The sequence below is a fragment of the Anabas testudineus genome, chromosome 15 (assembly GCF_900324465.2).
Source record: "Anabas testudineus chromosome 15, fAnaTes1.2, whole genome shotgun sequence".
Lineage (NCBI taxonomy): Eukaryota > Metazoa > Chordata > Actinopteri > Anabantiformes > Anabantidae > Anabas > Anabas testudineus.
In genome coordinates this window covers 13139652-13159353 of record NC_046624.1, presented here as the reverse complement: position 1 = coordinate 13159353, position 19702 = coordinate 13139652, and the positions used below count along the sequence as shown (strand labels likewise).

Below are 19702 nucleotides of genomic sequence, written 5' to 3'. Positions count from 1 at the left end.
ATTTTAATTGTATTTAATTTAAAAATTGATTTCATGTAGTGCTCACTCAGTTCAGCTCATAATTAATTATGCTGTATGTCTTCTTTCCTCGCTGCAGCTCAGCATGTCAGATCTCCTCGTTTTATTTCTGAGTAGTGTTTTCCATTAGAGGGCAGTACAGAACGGGAAACAGAAGTCAACATTTCAACCTTGAATTCATGTTGCACATTTAATTTGTAACTTAAATGTTTATGTTATTTTATTTTCATCACAACTCAGTTTAATCCCTTTGGGTTAAATTATTCTTCCTTCAAAAGACCATATGGAGAGGGCTGCAGTGGTGGTGTGCGTTTAGAAAAATCAGTAGCTTTAACTGAATATTTCCCACATTTACTTCAATTTCCTACATTTATCATAATGATGTGGGCTAACATTTACACTTTAGTATTATTCTCTAAATTCCTGATTCTCCTCACTATCTAGTGCAGCTCTAGAGTGACCCTTACTTGCCCATAGTTATTCCTCCTCTGTTCAGCCCAGGTAGCCTAATAATCCACCCTCCTAAAATAGCCTCGGCTCTAACCTTTACAGAACCAATTCAAGTAGCCCACTCGCTGAATACAATTGAACTTCTGCATTTTTGAATTTCTTATCCGCTCGTCTCTGTGCGACTGTCTCGCTGTGTTTCTGGACTCACTTACTCCAATGGAGCACTATTGCAGCGTAGATGTTGAGGCAGCAGACAGGCAGATGAAGGATGAGACTCAGTCTGTGGTTTCACACAGGGCTAATGATGCCTGTGGTGACTACAGGCTACAGTCAGCCCCCTAACGAAGGGAGCTGTGACACAGCCACAAGGGGTCCCATTTAAGCCAGGCGCACTCTGAAGTGCACTGTAAGCACCCTCCTTTTTTTGCTTGTGGCTAAGTAAATTCTATGGAATGCTATGAATTTAGCAACTAGAGATACTGATGTCCTTAGAGCTCTGTGCCTCATGTTAAAAAACAAGTCCAGCATCAAAGGCTCAGACACGTTGCCAGTAATTAGCCACATAATGGCTTATGCACCCAAGGAAAAGTCTGTACAATAATTCACACAGAAATTTCTACATGTTTAGTTGATGGTCTTTTAGTATTTATCAGTGCTAATAGCACTGTTATTATTAAGTCTGTATTATTTTGTGGTTGTGCTTTCAGCATGTGTACCACTTTCGTATCACGCTGACTCTGAGAAGAAAAAAAAAAAGAATTAGATTAAAAGAGGCTGAGACGATCTCATCATCCGCACTGTTAATCTCTGTGAAACCTTTAATTTTGGCCTAATATCTGCTTCCATTTCAGACAGAGAGACTACATGAGTGCGTGTGCATGTACGCGCGCACACGTGTGCGTGTGTGTGTGTGTGTGTGTGAGATAGCATGTGGCCGTGAGTGTTGTGCACATGTGTATGTCCATATGTGTGTGGGTGAAGTGGATGATATTGAGTCTGACTTCATAAATCACCCAGACACTGATAAACTCCCCATGCACCCACACACCGCTAATGGGCAACCCTTAAGGAGTGTGAGTGTCTCGTGCGGCGTTTGATTCAACATTTATTAACCCCCTCACACACACACTCTCTCCCTCACATACGACACACGCTCATTTGAGCCCCAGAAAGAGCAAGGATATGGTTGGTGGCATCCGTGGCGTTAGTGCAGGGTTTTGACCTGGCTGAGCTGTATTAATCATGGAGGATCCTAGTAAGATACATTTTAGCTCATATAGACACAACAAATGCAGCATTTCCTAACATTGGTTTCCTTCTCATAACTTATATCCTGTCTCCAACTCCCCACTTCCCATTTCACATCATGGCACCCCTCCTCATTATAGAACAATTTTCTGCCCCCACTTCAAATATAAACACACTCTGTTCCTCCATCCCTTGCTCTTCATACATGTCGGCTCATAATTCTACTGTTATCACAACCTGCACCTCGTGGTACAAGTTGCAAGCTTAGAGGGGGCCCTGCAGGAGTTAATCCCACAGCCACATTGGTGATTCATAAATAGCTGCTTTTATTCTTTCTTAGAAGTTTGTATGCTTAAAAAATGAGAGGGAAACTTTTTGGAACCGAATAGCTGAGCTGCAAACAGTGCACTGCTGTAGCGAAGCCAGAGGAGTATCCGGCATGCAGATAGGCAGGGTCCAACAGTCAGTCAGACAGATAGACACAGGGATAGATAGCTGGATAGACAGACATTAGAGTGGGGCTTGGCTGCGCTATCAGGTTTCCTCCCCCTCTGTCTGTCTGCCGGGACAGCCTGGCCTCGGAGGCCCTGACACCGAGGCACCACGCAGCCAGCCACGACAGCTGCCACAGCAGCATCTAATACCAACACACTCCACGCTATGCCACAACTACAAAGAGAAATATCATTTCAAACATGGCATACTTTGATGCTATTGTAATGATCTTTGTGTTTTGAGAGCCAAAAGCAGGAGGATGGAGGATTTGTATGGTGCTCTCTCTCTTTTTTTTTTTGCCGTTGTTTTGTTTCTTTAGAACAAAGGGACCCCCCAACCACATGAACGAGTTTAAGGCAGTGGTGATGAGATAGAGCAGAATGAAATGACAAAGTAAAAGAAACCCTGAGAAGTATCAGCATGTGAGTGTGTGTGTGTTTATGTGAGTTACAATGACACGCTGAAACAAGGTTAGCAGCCTTGTATCAGTGTGTCATCGTAACCTTTTGAACTCCAGAGTTGGTCTGGGGGTCTCTAATTAGGAACGGCTGATGAACTGCCATATATTACTTGGGAACGGGTGCCCGTGGGTGTATGTATCCCTGAATATATCAATCTGTGACGACGTAGCGTGGCTGTCGGCATGGTAAGCAGAGTGTCTCAGCCTGGAGAAAGTGCAGGTCTAGCCTTGGTCATGTTGACGGAGGGGCGGCACTTCAGAGGCTCCAGGACCCCATGGCACCAGTCTCCCCAGTCCCCCCAGACAGACTGGGAGCATCTGGGCTCTGTCAGCGCCTCTGGCCCCCACAGACTCCGATCTATATGACGGGGAGAGGAGTGGATTGGATCAGGGAGAGGGAAAATATGAGCCAGATTCCTCAGCCCTGTGCAAAATCCATGCTCTGCCAGTTAGTATGTTACGTGTGTGTGTGTGTGAGTGTGGATGGTTGCATTAAGGCCCGATAACAGGTCATAGTGATTAATTTTGTATGATGTTAGATGGGGGTTATTGATTAGTGACTAACGCTGGAAAACTCTTCTCTATAAACTGTCCAATTAGGCATTAATTAAAAGTGTGCAGCTAAAAATATGCAAAGCCCGTTCTGGGCAAAAACATCAAGATTGGACTGACAGATATCATTCCAGAGTTTCCGTATGAAAGCAAGCAATGATTTGATCAAGTGATATAACTCCTAAGCTCCGCCACATGGAAGCTGATACACACACTTGCCAAGACTAATTAATCCATACACTAAATTAGGAATATAAATTGTGGTCCCAATTTAACAAGGTCAGTCTTAACTTCTCTCTTTACACTTTATTTAACTATGCAGGAAGAAGGGGAAAAAAAAGAAGCCCTATCAATGTGCTTCGCTTATTATGATTGACGATTGATGATTAAGTCCTCCAGCTGACACACACCACCAAAGCCGGTGAGTTGGAATTGGATGTGACACATACACAGTTCTGCATGTTAGGTAATTCGTTGACGAGGGGCCAAATTCATTTATGGAACAGCGGTATTGGCAGGCATGGACACTCTCTGCAAAAACAACGATAATCACAGAGGTTTGGCGCGGCGTGACAAGGACTCTTCAGGGAAAGGCCCTTACACGCTGCTTTGTTGGCCGTTCCTCCCTAAGATGGAGGGAAACATCCGCCGCTGCTCCTAAGATGAGAGTCGCTCCGAGTAGAAGCAGAGAGGTGTGTGTGAGGTGTGAATGATGTTTGAAGGGCTTGATTAGTATATGTTGGGTCTTGATGGAATATCTGGTTCGTTACAACACTGGGATGTATAGATTTTCATTAATGTACATTGTGGTGCACTCTTTACTTTTTGTTAACAACCAATAGGTGTTCTTTTACGGAGTTGATGAAATAAAGGCTCTGATAAATCCTTGGTAATGAAACATGAGGGGGACCCTGTCTCAAGCCATTTAATCTCTTTTTGCATTCTCCATTTTTTCTGCTAATGAGCCTTATTGACAATCAAACAGAAGCTGTCATCCCCCAGGATGCAACACTCCCAGCCCCTGCGTGTTTGTCATAGTGTCCTGGCAATCAGAGCTGCCTGCAAGACCAGGCTGGCAGTTAGTGGTTCTCACAGCAGCGCTGCCTGAAAATGGCACACTTCCTGTAGAGTTGCAGCTGCCACCTCTGCTACTTCCATTACTTTCTATAGCATGCAGATGTTGTATCAACATTCCCTGCCAAGGGGACTGCAATAACTGCGAGATTCATGCCATGTTTCAGAGGCACGTCAATTTCTCAAGTGGCACAATTAAAGAGGGAAATACAGTACCAGGTTTTTCACAGGCGCTGAAATCGGAAAAGGGCTTTTTCACTTTTTTTCCAAAGAGGGGCTGTTTCATAAGGGTTCACAAATCCACCCGATTTTTACTGCCCTTTTCCTGAGTTGAGCTGTTCTGTGAGGCTTTGTGCGGCAGACCTGTCGTGACCCACAGCGGATATGGAAATGGGGCTAAGGTTTTATGGGCCAAACGGATTGGACACAGTCAAGCTCAGGGGGCATGAATATTGGATGTTATTTCTGCTCCCTTTTTATGTAATCCATTGCCAATACATTATTAATAGATGATATCATATCCAGAACTACTGGACAAAGCACTACAGAGGGGTGCTATGAAAGGAGCTCTATGTGCTGGAGACTGTGGCAGAAAATACAGTTCAAGTGATATTATTTTATCGCTAACACTCCCTGACCAGCCAATCTTTACAGTGTAATTTTTGGACTAAGTGAAGTTCATAGAAGTAAAATATGGTGAATACTGCATTTCTACCAGGGGTAAATCTTACATTTGTGGGTTTGAAATGCACTGAAACATTGATGAAGTATCAAATGACACCCAAATACAAGTTTAATGGATTTTGAAGCACTGGGATACTTTGCTCATCCTTCTTGACTGCAGTGAGTGAAGTGGAAATCTTTGCAAGGATCTAGAGTTTTCCTTGCAAAGCTGACTCCCAGTGTACAGTAGCAGGGGAGCACTGTCTTATCTGATGTACCGATTCACAGACAGGAGGCTGCGCTAATGTGGGACTATTTTTAAAAAAAAAGGGTCAGATTCCCCGTTTTGATTAAAATGTGCGATTGTTCAAAAAAGGTCAGACTCCCTATTTTGATTCATTGTCATCTCAAAGTTATGATCTGTAGGTGTGCAGTTTTTATGAGTCACAGCAGCAGCAGCGCCTTTGCTCATGTAGGAACTTCACGAGAGTTGCAGCTGCTTTATTCCTGCACAAAACACATCACTCAGCGGTTACACAAATCCTGTATGTCCGAGAGCAAATCCTTAAAAAGTACTTCTCAGCACTGCCCATCGAGCACAGTAGATAAACGACCGTTCACCTTTTAGTTTTATAGCCTGTCTCGATACTGTACACATGTTGGCACGAAGGTATTATCACATAAATATCCATTAAGAGTGAATGTATAAGCCCCTCAAGAAGAGTTACATAGGGAGCGGATGCGTAAGGTAATATTCTCTTTTTAAGGTCAGTTTGAATTGTTTTTTCTCATGGGAAACTGCAGATTGATAAAGAGCAAACAAAACCTCTTTTCTGAATGCTTGTCCTCCATGGCCTCAATGAAGGTTTCATTCCTTTATATCATCCAGCCCAATTCCCAGCATGCGGCCATTGTGGCTCTTTCAACTGGAGCTCTCCATTGACTGGCTCATTGTCCGGCCGCTCTTTTGTGTGTGCTATCACCGGAGCACAATCTTTCACCTGAACAGCACAGGAGCGCAGCCTGGATATGGTCACGTAAAGCGACCGAGTCACCCATGCAGATGCCAGGCTGCACAATTAACCTAGCACTAATGAAGAAATATTTATTATCAACTTTTAACAGTCTCCTGTGATGCTTGTTAATAACTTGGATATTAGTCATGCTCGGGCAGCACACATCAAACAGAGCTGTTCAATATTAGCGGCTCAGGCTTATATTATTGAGAGGAGTTTTTTTTTTTTTATTTCTTTTTTTTTAAACGTAACAATGCACGAAGAGATGTTTGAAGCGCAGCCCCTGGCAACACAAGGCTAGTTAAGATCGATATTGCTTTCAATATTTCTTTCTTTTGACAGATAACCAGCACAGAGGAAAGTCTTGATAAGAGTGGCAACATATGGATGTGGCGAGCCTTGCTTTCTTTTGATTGCGTGACCCCTTGACCTTTGCCTGTGTTTGAGAGGGAGGCAGCCGCATGGTATAGTGTGGGTCTGTCAGGCTCTGGTTATGGGGCATTATTGACCCAGGATCTATAAATATTTAATGCACACATTAAGATCATGGTTGAGGGTGGCCATTAGAGTTCTCCAATAAAGAGGCTCTCACAATGATTGAGTGGTGTGGCAGAAGCTAGTGGCTGGTCGTTCGGTACAGAGAAACCTGCTGAGACAATATACTGTACCTCGCGCCTGCCAGCCAGGCTTCAGAGCTCTTTAAACTAGAAACAACTGAGGAAACTTGTCGTGTTTTTTTTTTTTTTTTTTTTTTTTTGTTACCCTTAGAATTCATCTTTCTTTCTCTGTTTCACAAGTTGATCTTTCTGCAGGAGGTTTCGCTTAGAGTCCAGTTAAGACTACAGAAATACACAGTTGGAGCTGATTTTGTCATTGAATAATAAAGACAGCAGCGAGAAAGGTGATAGATCCAAACCCATGTGTGTGTATCTGAAACAGATAATGCAGTGTCAGGAAGCAGTTGTGTGGCTATTGTTATCAGACATGCTGGATTATCGAGGGAATGATTTGAAGCACAAGGCGATTGCGGCTGAAAATTAAATCGCTCTTTCGAGTGTATCTGTCCTTTGCGCTATCAGCAACTCCTCGACTATCTCCCGTGCCGTGAGATCCCTGCATGCTGGTTGACATAATAAGCTGTGTGATATGCTGATTGCCACTCAGGTTACCGTCATTTAATTGTGTATTAAAGGCAGAGGTTGCCTCGGACAATGTTGCCTTGATGAGAAATTGACATTTTGTGACCTGCTCTCTGTGACCACTCAGGATGCCAGATAAGATGCTCCGTTGTTTTTAAGGAGAACCACCATTCTTCCCTCAAACACTTCTATCCTTCTGTTTGACCCACTTGATGAGTATAGATTTCACAGTGGCCCCCCTTTCAGCGCTCAAACTACGAGGTTCAAAATGATACCAGCCCTTATAGACAAAGGATAACCTTGCTCTTTCAATGTATTGATTCTTTATTAACTAGGTGGCTTAATGCAATGAAATGAGGGATTTGAATGAGCCCCATTTGGGGTGCTTTGAATAAAAAGCTTGCACTGTTTATGAATGACTACAATGAACCTTTGAAGCACCAAAGATGTGCAGGATGTGCTGATACAAAGACCAGTAGGAATATGTCACAATGTCAGAGTGTTTCGCTGAAAGAATAGGAGTAAAGAGCAGTTTTCATCTTTTATGGATGTTACACTTTTCCACAGGTTTCAAACAATTATCTCTATGGCAAAGTCTAAACACTACAACTTACAGACAAGTCACAGCTTTGTCCTCAGAAGTTTCTACTGTCTTTTCCTTGGTCCTGATTGTCAGTTTGTCTGCCAGCCAAACTGTAGTTAAAACTGAAGAAGTCCACAGTTGAGGAGCTATTGTGTTTTTACTGAAAATTTTAATAAAACATCACTTATTCATTTCTGTTTCCATTCCAAATGTTGACATTTTTAAATTTTCTTCCCTGTAAACACATGTAAGCTATGTGGCAGAGTCATAAGTGGTGAGTAAAAATGACTTCTATACATTCTACAAAACAGAAAAATACAACCACAAATGGAGTGTTTTTTTATCTCCAAGGTTGTCCCTCATGCACGTTAGTCTCTATTGGATCTTAACAACTATCATATGGGTCACAAACAATTTATTTGACAATACAACCAACAAAGTTTTCTCCAAAATGGTCTGTATAGATAATTTAAAATCAATATAAAAATAAACAATGAAGTTTGACTTCCCCTTTAAAAAATGGACAGAGAGTCTTGACGGAGTAACACAAATTTTGAGGATACACATGAAATATATGCACATTGCATTTCATCGAATACAAAAAGAAAACAAATGAAGGCAACAGTTCTTGGCTGAATTATCTGTGCTGCATCACTATATTAAGGGCATGACGATTAATACATACATAATGAAAAGCAATATACAAAATTTCAGAGATAAATACATTATTTATAGTTGATATGTTACAAAATTTCCCTCAGTGAGCGCAAGTGTGTGTTTGAACAGAAAGATGACAATGAACTACTGTACTCCTACATTCTCAATGGATTTTAATTTTGTTTTTTAAATGTTTTTTTGTTGATCTAAAAGAACATGAAAAAAGACAGATGTATAAATATTTAGCACAAGTTTGGCAATATCACAATAGTCTACAATTTTTAACCACATATAAAACACATAAGGGAGTTGGAGCTAGAAGGGGGAGACTGCTCCTCATCAACAAGAAACAGACTTCACAGTAGCCTAGGAATGCATTAATATACAGTGCTAGCAAAAAAGTTGAAAAACATGGCAAAACACACTTGCTTAAAAGGAAGCTCTAGACATGGAAGTACATCATATTCATCAACAGAGCAGTGTTTTGTACACGTCAGTGTGCTTGTTGAATCAAAGAGGATTTTTTTTTTTACTTTTGAAGATGATTTCTAGCTACAATAAATTACAAAATTTAAGTTAAAATGCAGGAATGAAACATGATACAACCTTACCCACCCAGCCCCACCCCGTTTTACTCGTATTTGTTGTACTTTAATGATCAATTTTCTACATTATATATCTCATATATTTTCCAGTTGAAATTCAAACTGTCTTGGCCCCTGTGTATTTTTCTCACACATAAAAATACAAAAAGTCACATTATAAAGACACACAACTGTTGTGGATCTATTAAAAGAGAGTTGAAACAGAAAAAACAATTTCTGAGGCAAACAAGTTCATTGGCAAATGTTCTGTACATCAGTGTTTTTACTTTACAACCAGATGGTGAGTCCACGGAGTCCCTTTCAGTACTGAACGTGTGGTGGACATATCTGAGGCCGAAGTGCAACCAGACAGGTATACAAAATAAACCCTTCATCATCCCGTGTCCTCTTCAAGGGTGATAAAATGGAAGAAAAAAAAAATCCCACAGAAAAAATATTGTTCCTTGTGAAATCCTTTGTTTTTTCCGTAGGTTGGAAAGTAATTAAAAAAAAAAAAAAAATCACTTCTTTCTTTTCTTGTTTTTTTCTTCATCTTTAAAAACAGAACGAGCGGCTGACTATACATTACACCAGCGTTTTGCTGTGTGCTGATGGGGTGTCCTGTGAAGTGGTAGTGTGTTTACTGGTGCTCGAGATGATGAAAGTGCATTTACATTGGAGGGACAACCAGGCCGGACATGGCTGGGGAGAAAGAAAGACAGAAATAAAAAAGGGATTAATTTTCTGGGCTAAAACAGGCACGGATATAAATATGAAAATTTGTTAAAATGCTGTTAGTGGCTGTGTGTGCATGCATGAGTGTGTGTGTGGATGCCTGTGTATGTGTGCACTGTGTGTGTGAGTCCACTCGTCCGTTAGTGCACAAGTGCGTGAATGTATGCCTTAATGTGCCTGTTTGCGTATGTGCCTGAGAGTGTTTGCCGTGTCCGCCAGCCTGCTGCTGCACATCCTCTTAACGGGGAGAGTTTGAAAACCTCCCTCCTGCTCTGACATTTCAGCCCCCAGCACGCCAGTCTTGCTATGTGTGATATTTCTCCTGGCATTGGGGTAATGGCAAACAGTGGCCCAGACTCCCAGGAGAGCTAGCCGTGGTGACGGCAGAGCAACAACACGGTCACTTCCCACAATGCCACAATGCTACAGTACGAGACACTCCCCAGACTCCCCTCAGATTCCTTCTATCGCGTCCTTTCCTTCCCTCATCGCTTTATCCTCAACTCTCCAACGCTGTGCAGCACATCAGTCCTACATTCCCCAAGTTGTGCCTCTGCGTCATTATCCAAGAGAGATTAGGCAAGATCAAAGGTAGTTTCCGTTATTTTACCAAGACCATCTGCTTAGGATATCATTAGCAACTGTACCTCACCCTGAGAGTTTATATATTCAGTATTTTCACACATTTTAACAATTAGGCGACTAGCGAAGTGCTGGGATGATATATTATTATATTGCTCTGAGTATATTTGTAGAGTCATGGTTGAAATGCTTTTAAGTTTGCCAGCGCAGATGATGGCAAGGCATTGCTCATTAATTTCTGCACAACATGTATTAATAAGTATGAACGTGTAGCAAGATGAACTTTAATTTCCCACTTCATTAAGCCCAATGTTATTAATCTTGGGGCACACACTACGGCTAAGCTTGTTTTCAAAGCAATCATGTTGGTCATGACACATGCACAAAACCTAATAAACATAATTACTAAAACAATTCTGAGAAGGTATTTTCCTGCAACATCAGAGGGATCATTTGTATGAAAGGGCAACGAGTATGCATGTACGTTAGCACAGACGTGAGATGACGCTCGCAAACCTCTGTGTGTGTGTGTGTGTAAAGACATGCTCTGTATGAATGTGTGTGTGTTTAACTGAAAGGTGTAAATTGGCCTGTCAAAATGCATATATTTGTAATGATTAATCCCTCACCAAACCGGACAGAGGCCTGAGCAGCGGTATCTGACCAGTAGTCCGTAGGGAAGGGATGAGGGGGTGAGGGGGGCTCACCTTGCAGTCCGTTGCCGTTGGCGCTGGTGCAGGAGGGGGGTGGGGAGGCCTGGGGTCGGACCACAGGGGCGAAGGCGCTCTTTTGTTTAACTGCAGAGACGATAGGGAGGGAAAGGGAAGGAGGGAGGGTGAGAGTGAGAACGTGCTGTGAGTAGTGCTCAAGAGGGAGAGGGCAGTTAAGGTAAGGCTGGGATAGTATTACTGCCGGGGGGGATAAACGATCAGTACTCATAGGCCCCTACCATCAACATCTTGTCCGGTTGAACAAATACATGTGGCATATAGTGAAATACACATAAAAAAGAATATTTCTTTTCTCGAGCTACACGTGTGTTCTCAGAAGTACGAAAATGAAACAAGCCTCTGTGAATGAATAGTAATATATTATCACCATCAATAATGTTATAACCCTGTCAGAAGTGATTCATAGAAGTGAAAACGAATGTGGGAGCTGGAATTAAATCAGCAGCAGCTTAGTGCTACTACAGCGTGCGATAGTGGCAAGCTACTCACTTCCATATGGGGAGTTGGCAGAGGATCCGTTGAGGAACCCAGGGGAGCTTGGTACTCCCAGGTTCATACCGGCATTGCCGTAGCCATTCATGCTGTTGCTGACGGTGTTGTAGCTCGACTGCTGCGGGGTGCTGCTGGAGATGTAGCCCCGGGGGGACACACTGCTGGTGTTCCGGCTGTAGCCCACTGAATAACATTGGTAGAAGATAGAGAGGGAAGTTTGTTCATTTCTTTCCTTCTGTACACTGTTTACCGGGGAAATGTTCACTGATTAGAGTAAAGGATAATGGAAATGTAGTGCTGCTTTTTATATCAACGCACGCTGCAGATGACAGTTTAATAAGAAGAGACTTAATTGGACCTTTTAACCGGCTGTATTATAGGTGAGAGAAGGGGAACATACCCCAGTCTTCAAAAACAACATTTCTATCAATTTTCAGATTTTAGTGAGTGAAAAAAGTAATTTGGTTATTTTCCATTTTGCTGCAAACCCCTCAGAATCCCCTAAAGGACCCCCTCAAGCATCCCTGGACCCCACTTTTGAAAACTACTGAGCTAGGGAGCCGTACCCTAAATCACATACCTTGGTCATTCCCTTGTGACTCAGACACATTGACTGCTAGCTGGCTGCTGAAGGAGTTGACTCCCATCATGCCGTGGGAGGCTGTGTTAGCGAGAGAGGGGATCTGGTTGTGGTTGCGGGGAACGCTGTACAGGGCCTCGGCGATGTCAGCTGCCCTCTTCAGAATGATCTCCTGAGAAGCGAGGAGAAGGCAGAGGTTTTGTTATTTATGTTTTTTTTATAGCCGTGCTCTCGCTTTGATGCACGGTTCATGGCTATATGGTTAACTCACAACACACGAAGCCTACATTGTTCCAGATATAGTGGTGAAAATACCCTTTGGTGATACTATCAGTAAATTTTCAATAGTTTATTATTTAGTGGAGCCGCTGTAGCAGCCGTGTGGATACAGACCTGATTGTTGTGGGGCATTCCATACAGGGCTTCGACGAGATCAGCCGCCCTCTTCAGTAACACCTCCTGATGGGGAAAACAGGAAGAGTAAATATTAAGAGCCAAACACATTATGTTGGAGACCCCAGCGGTCTGTATAGCAACAACCAATATCAAAAACAGCATAACACAGCAGGGTCGTGGAGAGCTTTACAAATGTTTACATATTCAACTGCCTAAATAAAAGCCGTCCTGATTTAAGAGGCACCGGTGCTGCTTTTATACAGCACTACCACTTTGCTCCTTCCAACCATGCAGAGCAGTGAATAATGTTCCCTATCTTAATTAAACTGGCATGGTCCTTTAAAAACAACACCTCACCCCTGATTCTGGGCTTCACGTTTGCTCTGGAGTTCAGTGTTGAGTCCCCTCTCTTCAGAACAATAAAGTGAATTAGCTCTGGGTTAATCTAGTTCTGTTGTAATGACATTAAGGAATTTTTCAATTAACCTCTTTGACTGGCTGTTGCAAAGGACTTCACAAATGACTTCCCATCCAGCAAGAGCTGGGTGCTTGTGCCTTAGGGACATGGATGCTCAGGATGTGGTCTTATCCATGTCTGCATGCTTGCCCCCGCTTGACAATGCGGATTAGCTGTGTTGCTTTGGCTCTTAACACTGAAAATGAGTTGGCCTCGAATCCTGTTCCCCCCACTCTGTTTCGTGCTTTCAGCTAGGTGGGGTTTGGCCCGTTTGTGTGTCTTTATCTGCTCTTTGAATTCGGCACTTACAATTAAATCCCTCTCAAGCAACCAGACTGCTCTCTTTGTTTTCTATAATACAGAAGGCAATATGCTGTATGAAAACCCTCTCCTCCTTTTAGAGTGCATTTAATCTGACAAAGGCAACTTGCAGACATGGCTGTTGCATGTGTTTTTAAAATGCTCGCTTGTTGTCACCTGCTGTAGAGCAGACATTTGTCGACTGCGCTGTTAGAACCCTGGTTAAAAGCAATGCAAATCTGTCACCAGAAACATCTCAGATGGCGCTTGTTTTCTTCCCACATTCGCTGTGTTTTCTTTTGCGGGCCTCGGTAATTTGTCTGAAGTGTTCCATCACTTGGCAATAGCAGTGTGGGATTAAGACGGCAGCTGCCGTAAATGAATGTAAACACAGCCTTCGCGCCTTCAAACAGCGGCCTCCAAGACTTGGCCTGCATTTCCAAGACACAGTGTATGTAGTGTGTACGGAGTGTGTGTATGGGCCCTTTCATCCCGGGGAGCATATCTACCACAGTCCTTGATTTATCAAGATGAATCACTGTAGAAGCCACTTCCAGCATATGCCATGCTCTCTTATAGAAACATATCGCTTAATCCACCCCAAGTTACCGGATGGGTGGCTCTTAGAATGGGCATTTACCTCTGAAATTGGTGTGTATGCTCAACGTTGCATGCATCTAGTTTGCATACAAATAAAGAATTATGGTTGTCGTGAGGCAGGTAGACTAAATGAGAGGACCAGCTGTCTTGATGTGTTCTCATCAGGCAGAACAGATTTCTCTCTCTCTTGCTGAGTGAGATAAAGTGGTTTTCTTTCTTTTTGTCTGCAGTTAATAATTACCAATAATCTATTCTATCATATTTCAAGATCTCCTACATGGCTCTCAATTTTAAACAACAATTAAAGCAATTAAGACTGTCGCGTTCACATGCCATGTTTCATTCTCTGTAAAACGTCCTCTCCCTCCTTGTCCATATGGTACTTTGCAGCAGTGACATAAGGACAGCTTGGAAAAAGGAGGAGAGAAAACGTTATTGCCTCTCATCCTTAATCTGTCGTTTACCGCGTGGTGTCTTAACTAACCAAGCTGACTCGCAAGGCTATGCTTAAGTGGCAACCTAGTCATATCCGAGGATGATGAGAAGTGCTGCACCCAATCAAGGAAGAAGTTTGTTTTCTTCTGACGAGATGCTTTCATGCGTATCAGCTCACGCTGTGAATACGATTAACACGGAATAGTGTTCTGAGGGCATTTCCATGTAAATCTCAATACTACTCCAGCATAAGTGTAATTGGCTTTCTTGTCATGGAGACATATCAGAACACACCACGTTAAATTGAAACAATTAAAGGCCTCAAATTATTTCTGTTGTTGTGTGACAAATGCATGACAGATTCCTGCTATTGTTTGCCTTGCTTTGCATAAAGGTCTCGTGCTCAACAACTGTTTAAATGGGGCCGCTCAGATGACAGATCGCCTCAGATTTGAAAGCTGTTCTAAGTTTTTGCAGAGAAAAAAAATAATAAAAAATGAGAGGAGGCCATAACAAATGATGTGTAATAAAAAATATCTAACAATAAGGAGACGCGGTCTAAAACAGCCCAAATTGTGATTCTTCAAGCAGTAGATTAACATGGATGTTGTATTTATATTATCACAGTTAATAAAAGAGGGCCTAGGTTATGTAGCTTGGAGTGCTAATGCCATTATAAAACTGTAAGGCAATTACTCTGTTAGCTCTAGCCTGAGGTAATGAATGCATTTAGAAGCATAGGGCCATTAGATGAAGGTACTTCAAAGAGCACAGGAAGAGAGATTCATTTAAATACATGGGTAATTGCTTGACATGAACACATTTGTAATATTTTCTCCTTGCGGATTACACAAAGAATTGGAAAAGAATGGGCTTATGCTCATTTTGGGAGGAAAGAAAAGAATCCAAAGCAATCAGCTTAATAATAAAACAATATTGAGTTTCCACTTTTAATTTCATAATGAATCTAATTTGTTACAGAAGAGAGAAATTGAGTGTGATATAATGTGATATCCAGTCTATTTGTCCATTACTGCCAGAGGGCACAAAATGGTATTATAAATTGTCTTTTTTATATTATGAATAGAAAATTGTTTTATAACAAGATCTTAAAAAGGAGGGTGAATTCCAAAGTCTCTCTTCACTTAACGCGATGCCCGCAAACCAATCTCCTTTCTCATCACTTGACTGCTCACACTTATTACTTTCATATTCACCCTGGACTTTGCATTGAATTTTTATATCTCCACTCCTCCCACAGGGTCAGACTGTCATCTACGATGTTGTCTTAGAATTACGAGGTAAACTTCAATCAGAGGCAGCTTCCCCCCTTTTTTCTCTGTGTAGCAACAATATTAGCGTGCATCCCTTGCTATCCATGAGCACTCCCATATTGGCTTTCTGTCTCCTTACAATTACCACGTGTCTTACTGGTCCCAGGGAGAAGGCTGGTGGAAATCAATAGCGCAGTAATATTATCAACTGGAGGGTGAAGTCATGGGAGGGAGGGGGTAGAGGCGGTGAGTGGGCTTGGTGTCGATTTGCCTTTCTGCTAATGCACACTGCGCGTCCTCCAGCTTTATCTTCTTTTTATAGAGTCTCCCTACCTCACCTGCACCCTGTAATGGCTGTTCTCTATATGCTGTTTCTGTTCTCATTTCAAATGTACATGCCAGGCTCAGCCCGCCGCAGGCTGTTTTATTGGGAATGTGCTTTTGACCCCGAGAGCTGACCCTCAGATGGCAAGCTTAACAATGACGAATCACTTGGTGGGATCATTTACATGCCCCCTGAACCCCATATTTGGGTCCATTAGAGAGCAAATCAAATATTTATGTTGTTTATTGGAAGTGCAGGGTTTCATCTCACTCTGTGATTGTTTCATGCAAAGGCCCCGAGACCGTGCTATATTAAGTATACGCACACCCAGGAAACTAATCTTCGGTTCAGTGTCAAAATCTGTCTCACAGCCAACAACACTTTGTATTCAAGGAAAAAAAAAAAAAAAGCAAGGTTTCTCTGTAATAAAACTGTGGTTAACACCGTTCCTCTCGTTGTTCAAAAGACGTGGATTTCACAAAGACACTTTATAAAATAGAAACAGTGCAACAAGATTGACCGGAGATGACCGCGGAGATGGAGAGAGCCATGTGGATATTAAAGGTAAGTGTACTTTACCTTTTGGTCTGCGTTTACAGTTGAAATTAGAGTAACATTTCATGTCTAGGTGTTGTTTCCTGTCTCCACAGGGACTGAGTCTAATTGAAACACTTCATATACTGAACCAAGGACTAGCTGTGATGTTCCATTTCTCCACATTGCCTTGGTCAAATGTCTATAGCTACCACACAGTCTGTTCTTTATTAAATTGTCCGTTGGACGTTAATGATATTGCTGTGTTGCATGCTGGGATTTAATAGATAAGGTCTTTAAAGGTTTTACAGTATTATTAAAACTCTGAGGTGGCCACCACTTTACTACATGCCGAGGGGTTCTGAATGTACTAATCAGTCATATTATTACACTTGACACATCTGGAATGTCAGTCACCGAAATGGTTACTGGCAGGGTAGCAATTAGTGAAAACACAGATTTTATCAATAGGAAGTGGAAAGAGTAAGTGAATCAAAGGGAATAAAAAGAATAAAAGAATCAAAGAGAGACGGAGACCGCAGGAGTCTGAGAAGAAAAAAAAAAAACATGAGCACCTTAGTTTTCATGCTCAGGTCTTTCAATATGGCAGCTTATTTATGTGTCACACTAGTGTGACTAAAACTGATGTGTCTTTCAACTCCTTCGCCCAGGTTCAAAAGAAAACAATAAGAAAGCCAAAGCATGATAACATGCGGTCTTTGTCTATTAGCTGCAGTAAGACTAGGGGGTTTACGGCACAGGGTTCTGTAAACAAAAGATTAAACCAAATCGAGCTGCAGAAAATGAAAGGAAAACATGAGTGGGGTAATGAGGGTGCAGACGTCGTTTCTGACCAGATTACCATCTCCACAGACTACTGGAGAGGAAAACGCCTGATTGAGCTATTTTACCACACAGAGAGTTTACGCCTCTCTCCTTACAGAAAACCAATGCCATTACCATGCTGGTTAGTGGTTAAGCCACATATGTGAAGGAAAGCTGTTACGGTTTGGGGTCACAGTGCTCTGCGTTCATGGTAATGTTGTTTTGTTTATTTGTAACACTCAGAGTACTAAGGCATTATAACCCAGACAGATCTGTCTCATTGCTGTTTTATGTAGCACAGACACTGTACTGACCTTTGGTAACCTCTCAGGATCGCCGGGGTGTCTGGGGATGACCTTCTGCAGCCTCTGGAAACCATAGTCGATGGTTGGCTCATTGAGGGCTGAAAGAGAGTAGAGGCAGAGGAAAATTAGAACCGTTTCAGGGCTAATTTTGCCAGAGACAGGAAGAAACTAATTGAGAAATCTGTTAGAGTTTACTGTACAAAAGTCATTTCAGAATGCCTAATTTCAAAGAAACCTCAGGGGTGAGACAATATTTTATGAAACATCAGCGGCTCTGGAGGACGAGCGATGGAAAATGACACCGGTTCCTCTGACACTTGTGTCACCAACTGTTATTCCATTAACAGCCATGATGACCTACATCAGTCTGAGAATCCTTCGGAGGGACCCTCCCCCTTTTTATCTGCTTGAGAATATTGACTACAGCAAACTACATAGCAGGGGTCTTTTAATCTAACAGAGCTTTAATAATCTGTGAAAGGCTGTCCACACATTGATCTAGTGTAAGTTGCTGTCATTTCACCCTTCTGCACCAACTGTACTGCAACACTGGGCCTGTGAAATACGGCAGCGGATCCCATGGAGCCATTAATCTCTCCCACCCCTCAAATAGTAATCTGGGGCATGAGGCATATTGGGCGATGAATCAGAGGCACAAAGTAAATGAATCATAACCCAGACTTTGGTGAGAGCAGGGCATTTTATGTCTGACAGTCCTAATGGGTAATTGAAGGCTTCCTTACAGCTCCACCTGATTCTAAACAATCATGTGTACACTCATAGGCGGGACAAGGCACGAGGGGGTGGGCAGAGGAGAGAAGGAGGGGAGGAGGGGAGGAAAGGAGGAGAGCAGTGTAAAGGGGGAAGGAACAACTTAATAGAGAACATCACTTCTCAATGTAGATATCATTTTCAGGAGAGTAACTCCACCGAGCAAGGCGCTTCATAAATCAATGGCTTTCTATGGAGACTAATAAGAGCTGCCTGCCTCTATTCATTGTTCAGCCTGTAATTTGGCCCATCACTCATTACTCAGCATGTAATTTCAGCATTAACACCGCACAGCTCGCTGAACCTGCTGAACACCAGAGAATGTGAAAGCAAGCAAACATCCCCCTACACACACACACACACACACACACACACACACAGGCAGGGCCGCTCGAGCACAAGCCAGGGAGTCACGGCATGAAAATGAACATTTATGTTTCTCACTTTTTTTTTTCTTTTGTTCCCTCTCCTCTGATTACACATGCAAGCATGCTCAAAGACACCTACGAAAACACACACACACACACACACACACACACACATACTGTGCTTACTCACCATGTACTCACACAAATACGTACAATCAAACACATGCACCACTTCTGAATACAGTAATTGCCAACTCGACCGTGATCAAACGGAGCAATTATTTGTTCAAGCATGGACAATGCAGGGTGCTAATCGATAGCAAGGATCTAGCTTGCAAATACAGTGGTATTGGCCAGGTACACCTGAATAAATCCCTACGCCACAACAACAATGCTGGGAAATCTGATTTCACATGTCATCATGTGTCCCAAAACGACAAAGGTCTGCTTCAGAATGTGGGGGAACGCCATCTTCTCCCTAATAAAGGATTGATCTGCCGTATTGATCGTACATGACAGGGCTGTAGCAAGGAATTTGCCCCCTTTCTTTTGTTATTTCCACCGCCTTTTCTTGTCTACGCACTCTGGCTGTCCCGCACATGTGTACACACAGAAGCGTGAATATGTGTGTGTGAGCCTGTGAGCGCATGTGCCCGGCTGCGAGAATGTATGTGCACGGCAGCCCTGCCAGACCCCGCTGCTCAGTGTGATGTAAATTGTGTATGTGTAAAAAGCACTCCATAATCAGGCCATCCATCATCAGAGGCTGTCAGTGGGCTCTCTCAGGGTGATACATCACGCTCTCCTGTCCTCTGCCTCAGCTGGGGACTACACAACCCGCCAGGCATGCTGGGAACACAGCCGGAGAGACGTACAGTACAGGACAAGACCTAGGTTGGAAGAGGTGTACTGTTTGATGTGCGCTTCCAATGATAATGATGCCCTACTGTAAATGCAGACTTAAGAATTATGATGAATGTGAGTTGGAGGGTAGGGCATCCTGTGGCTTTAGAGAACAGCTTAAACTGAATTTCACGTGCCGTTTTCACAGGT

The 19702-nt window shown here is 42.7% G+C and overlaps 1 protein-coding gene across 6 annotated transcripts in view; it reads right to left on the bottom strand.

Moving 5' to 3' along the window:
- Nucleotides 1–7471: 7471 nt before the first annotated feature.
- The window catches only part of LOC113158950 (transcription factor COE3), a 67488-nt gene continuing 55257 nt past the window's right edge, over nt 7472–19702 (bottom strand). For 4 of the 6 annotated variants that reach the window (XM_026355347.1, XM_026355348.1, XM_026355349.1 and 1 more), the window contains exons 11-16: nt 17520–17608; nt 12453–12518; nt 12060–12231; nt 11477–11662; nt 10964–11053; nt 7474–9641 (exon numbers count right to left, since the gene is read on the bottom strand). In XM_026355347.1, the coding sequence (XP_026211132.1) occupies nt 9610–9641; nt 10964–11053; nt 11477–11662; nt 12060–12231; nt 12453–12518; nt 17520–17608 (635 nt within the window). In that variant the 3' untranslated portion in view covers nt 7474–9609. Of the gene's footprint in view, nt 9642–10885; nt 11054–11476; nt 11663–12059; nt 12232–12452; nt 12519–17519; nt 17609–19702 lie in introns of all 6 variants that reach the window. The other 2 variants (XM_026355345.1, XM_026355346.1) reach the window with 2 other exon arrangements.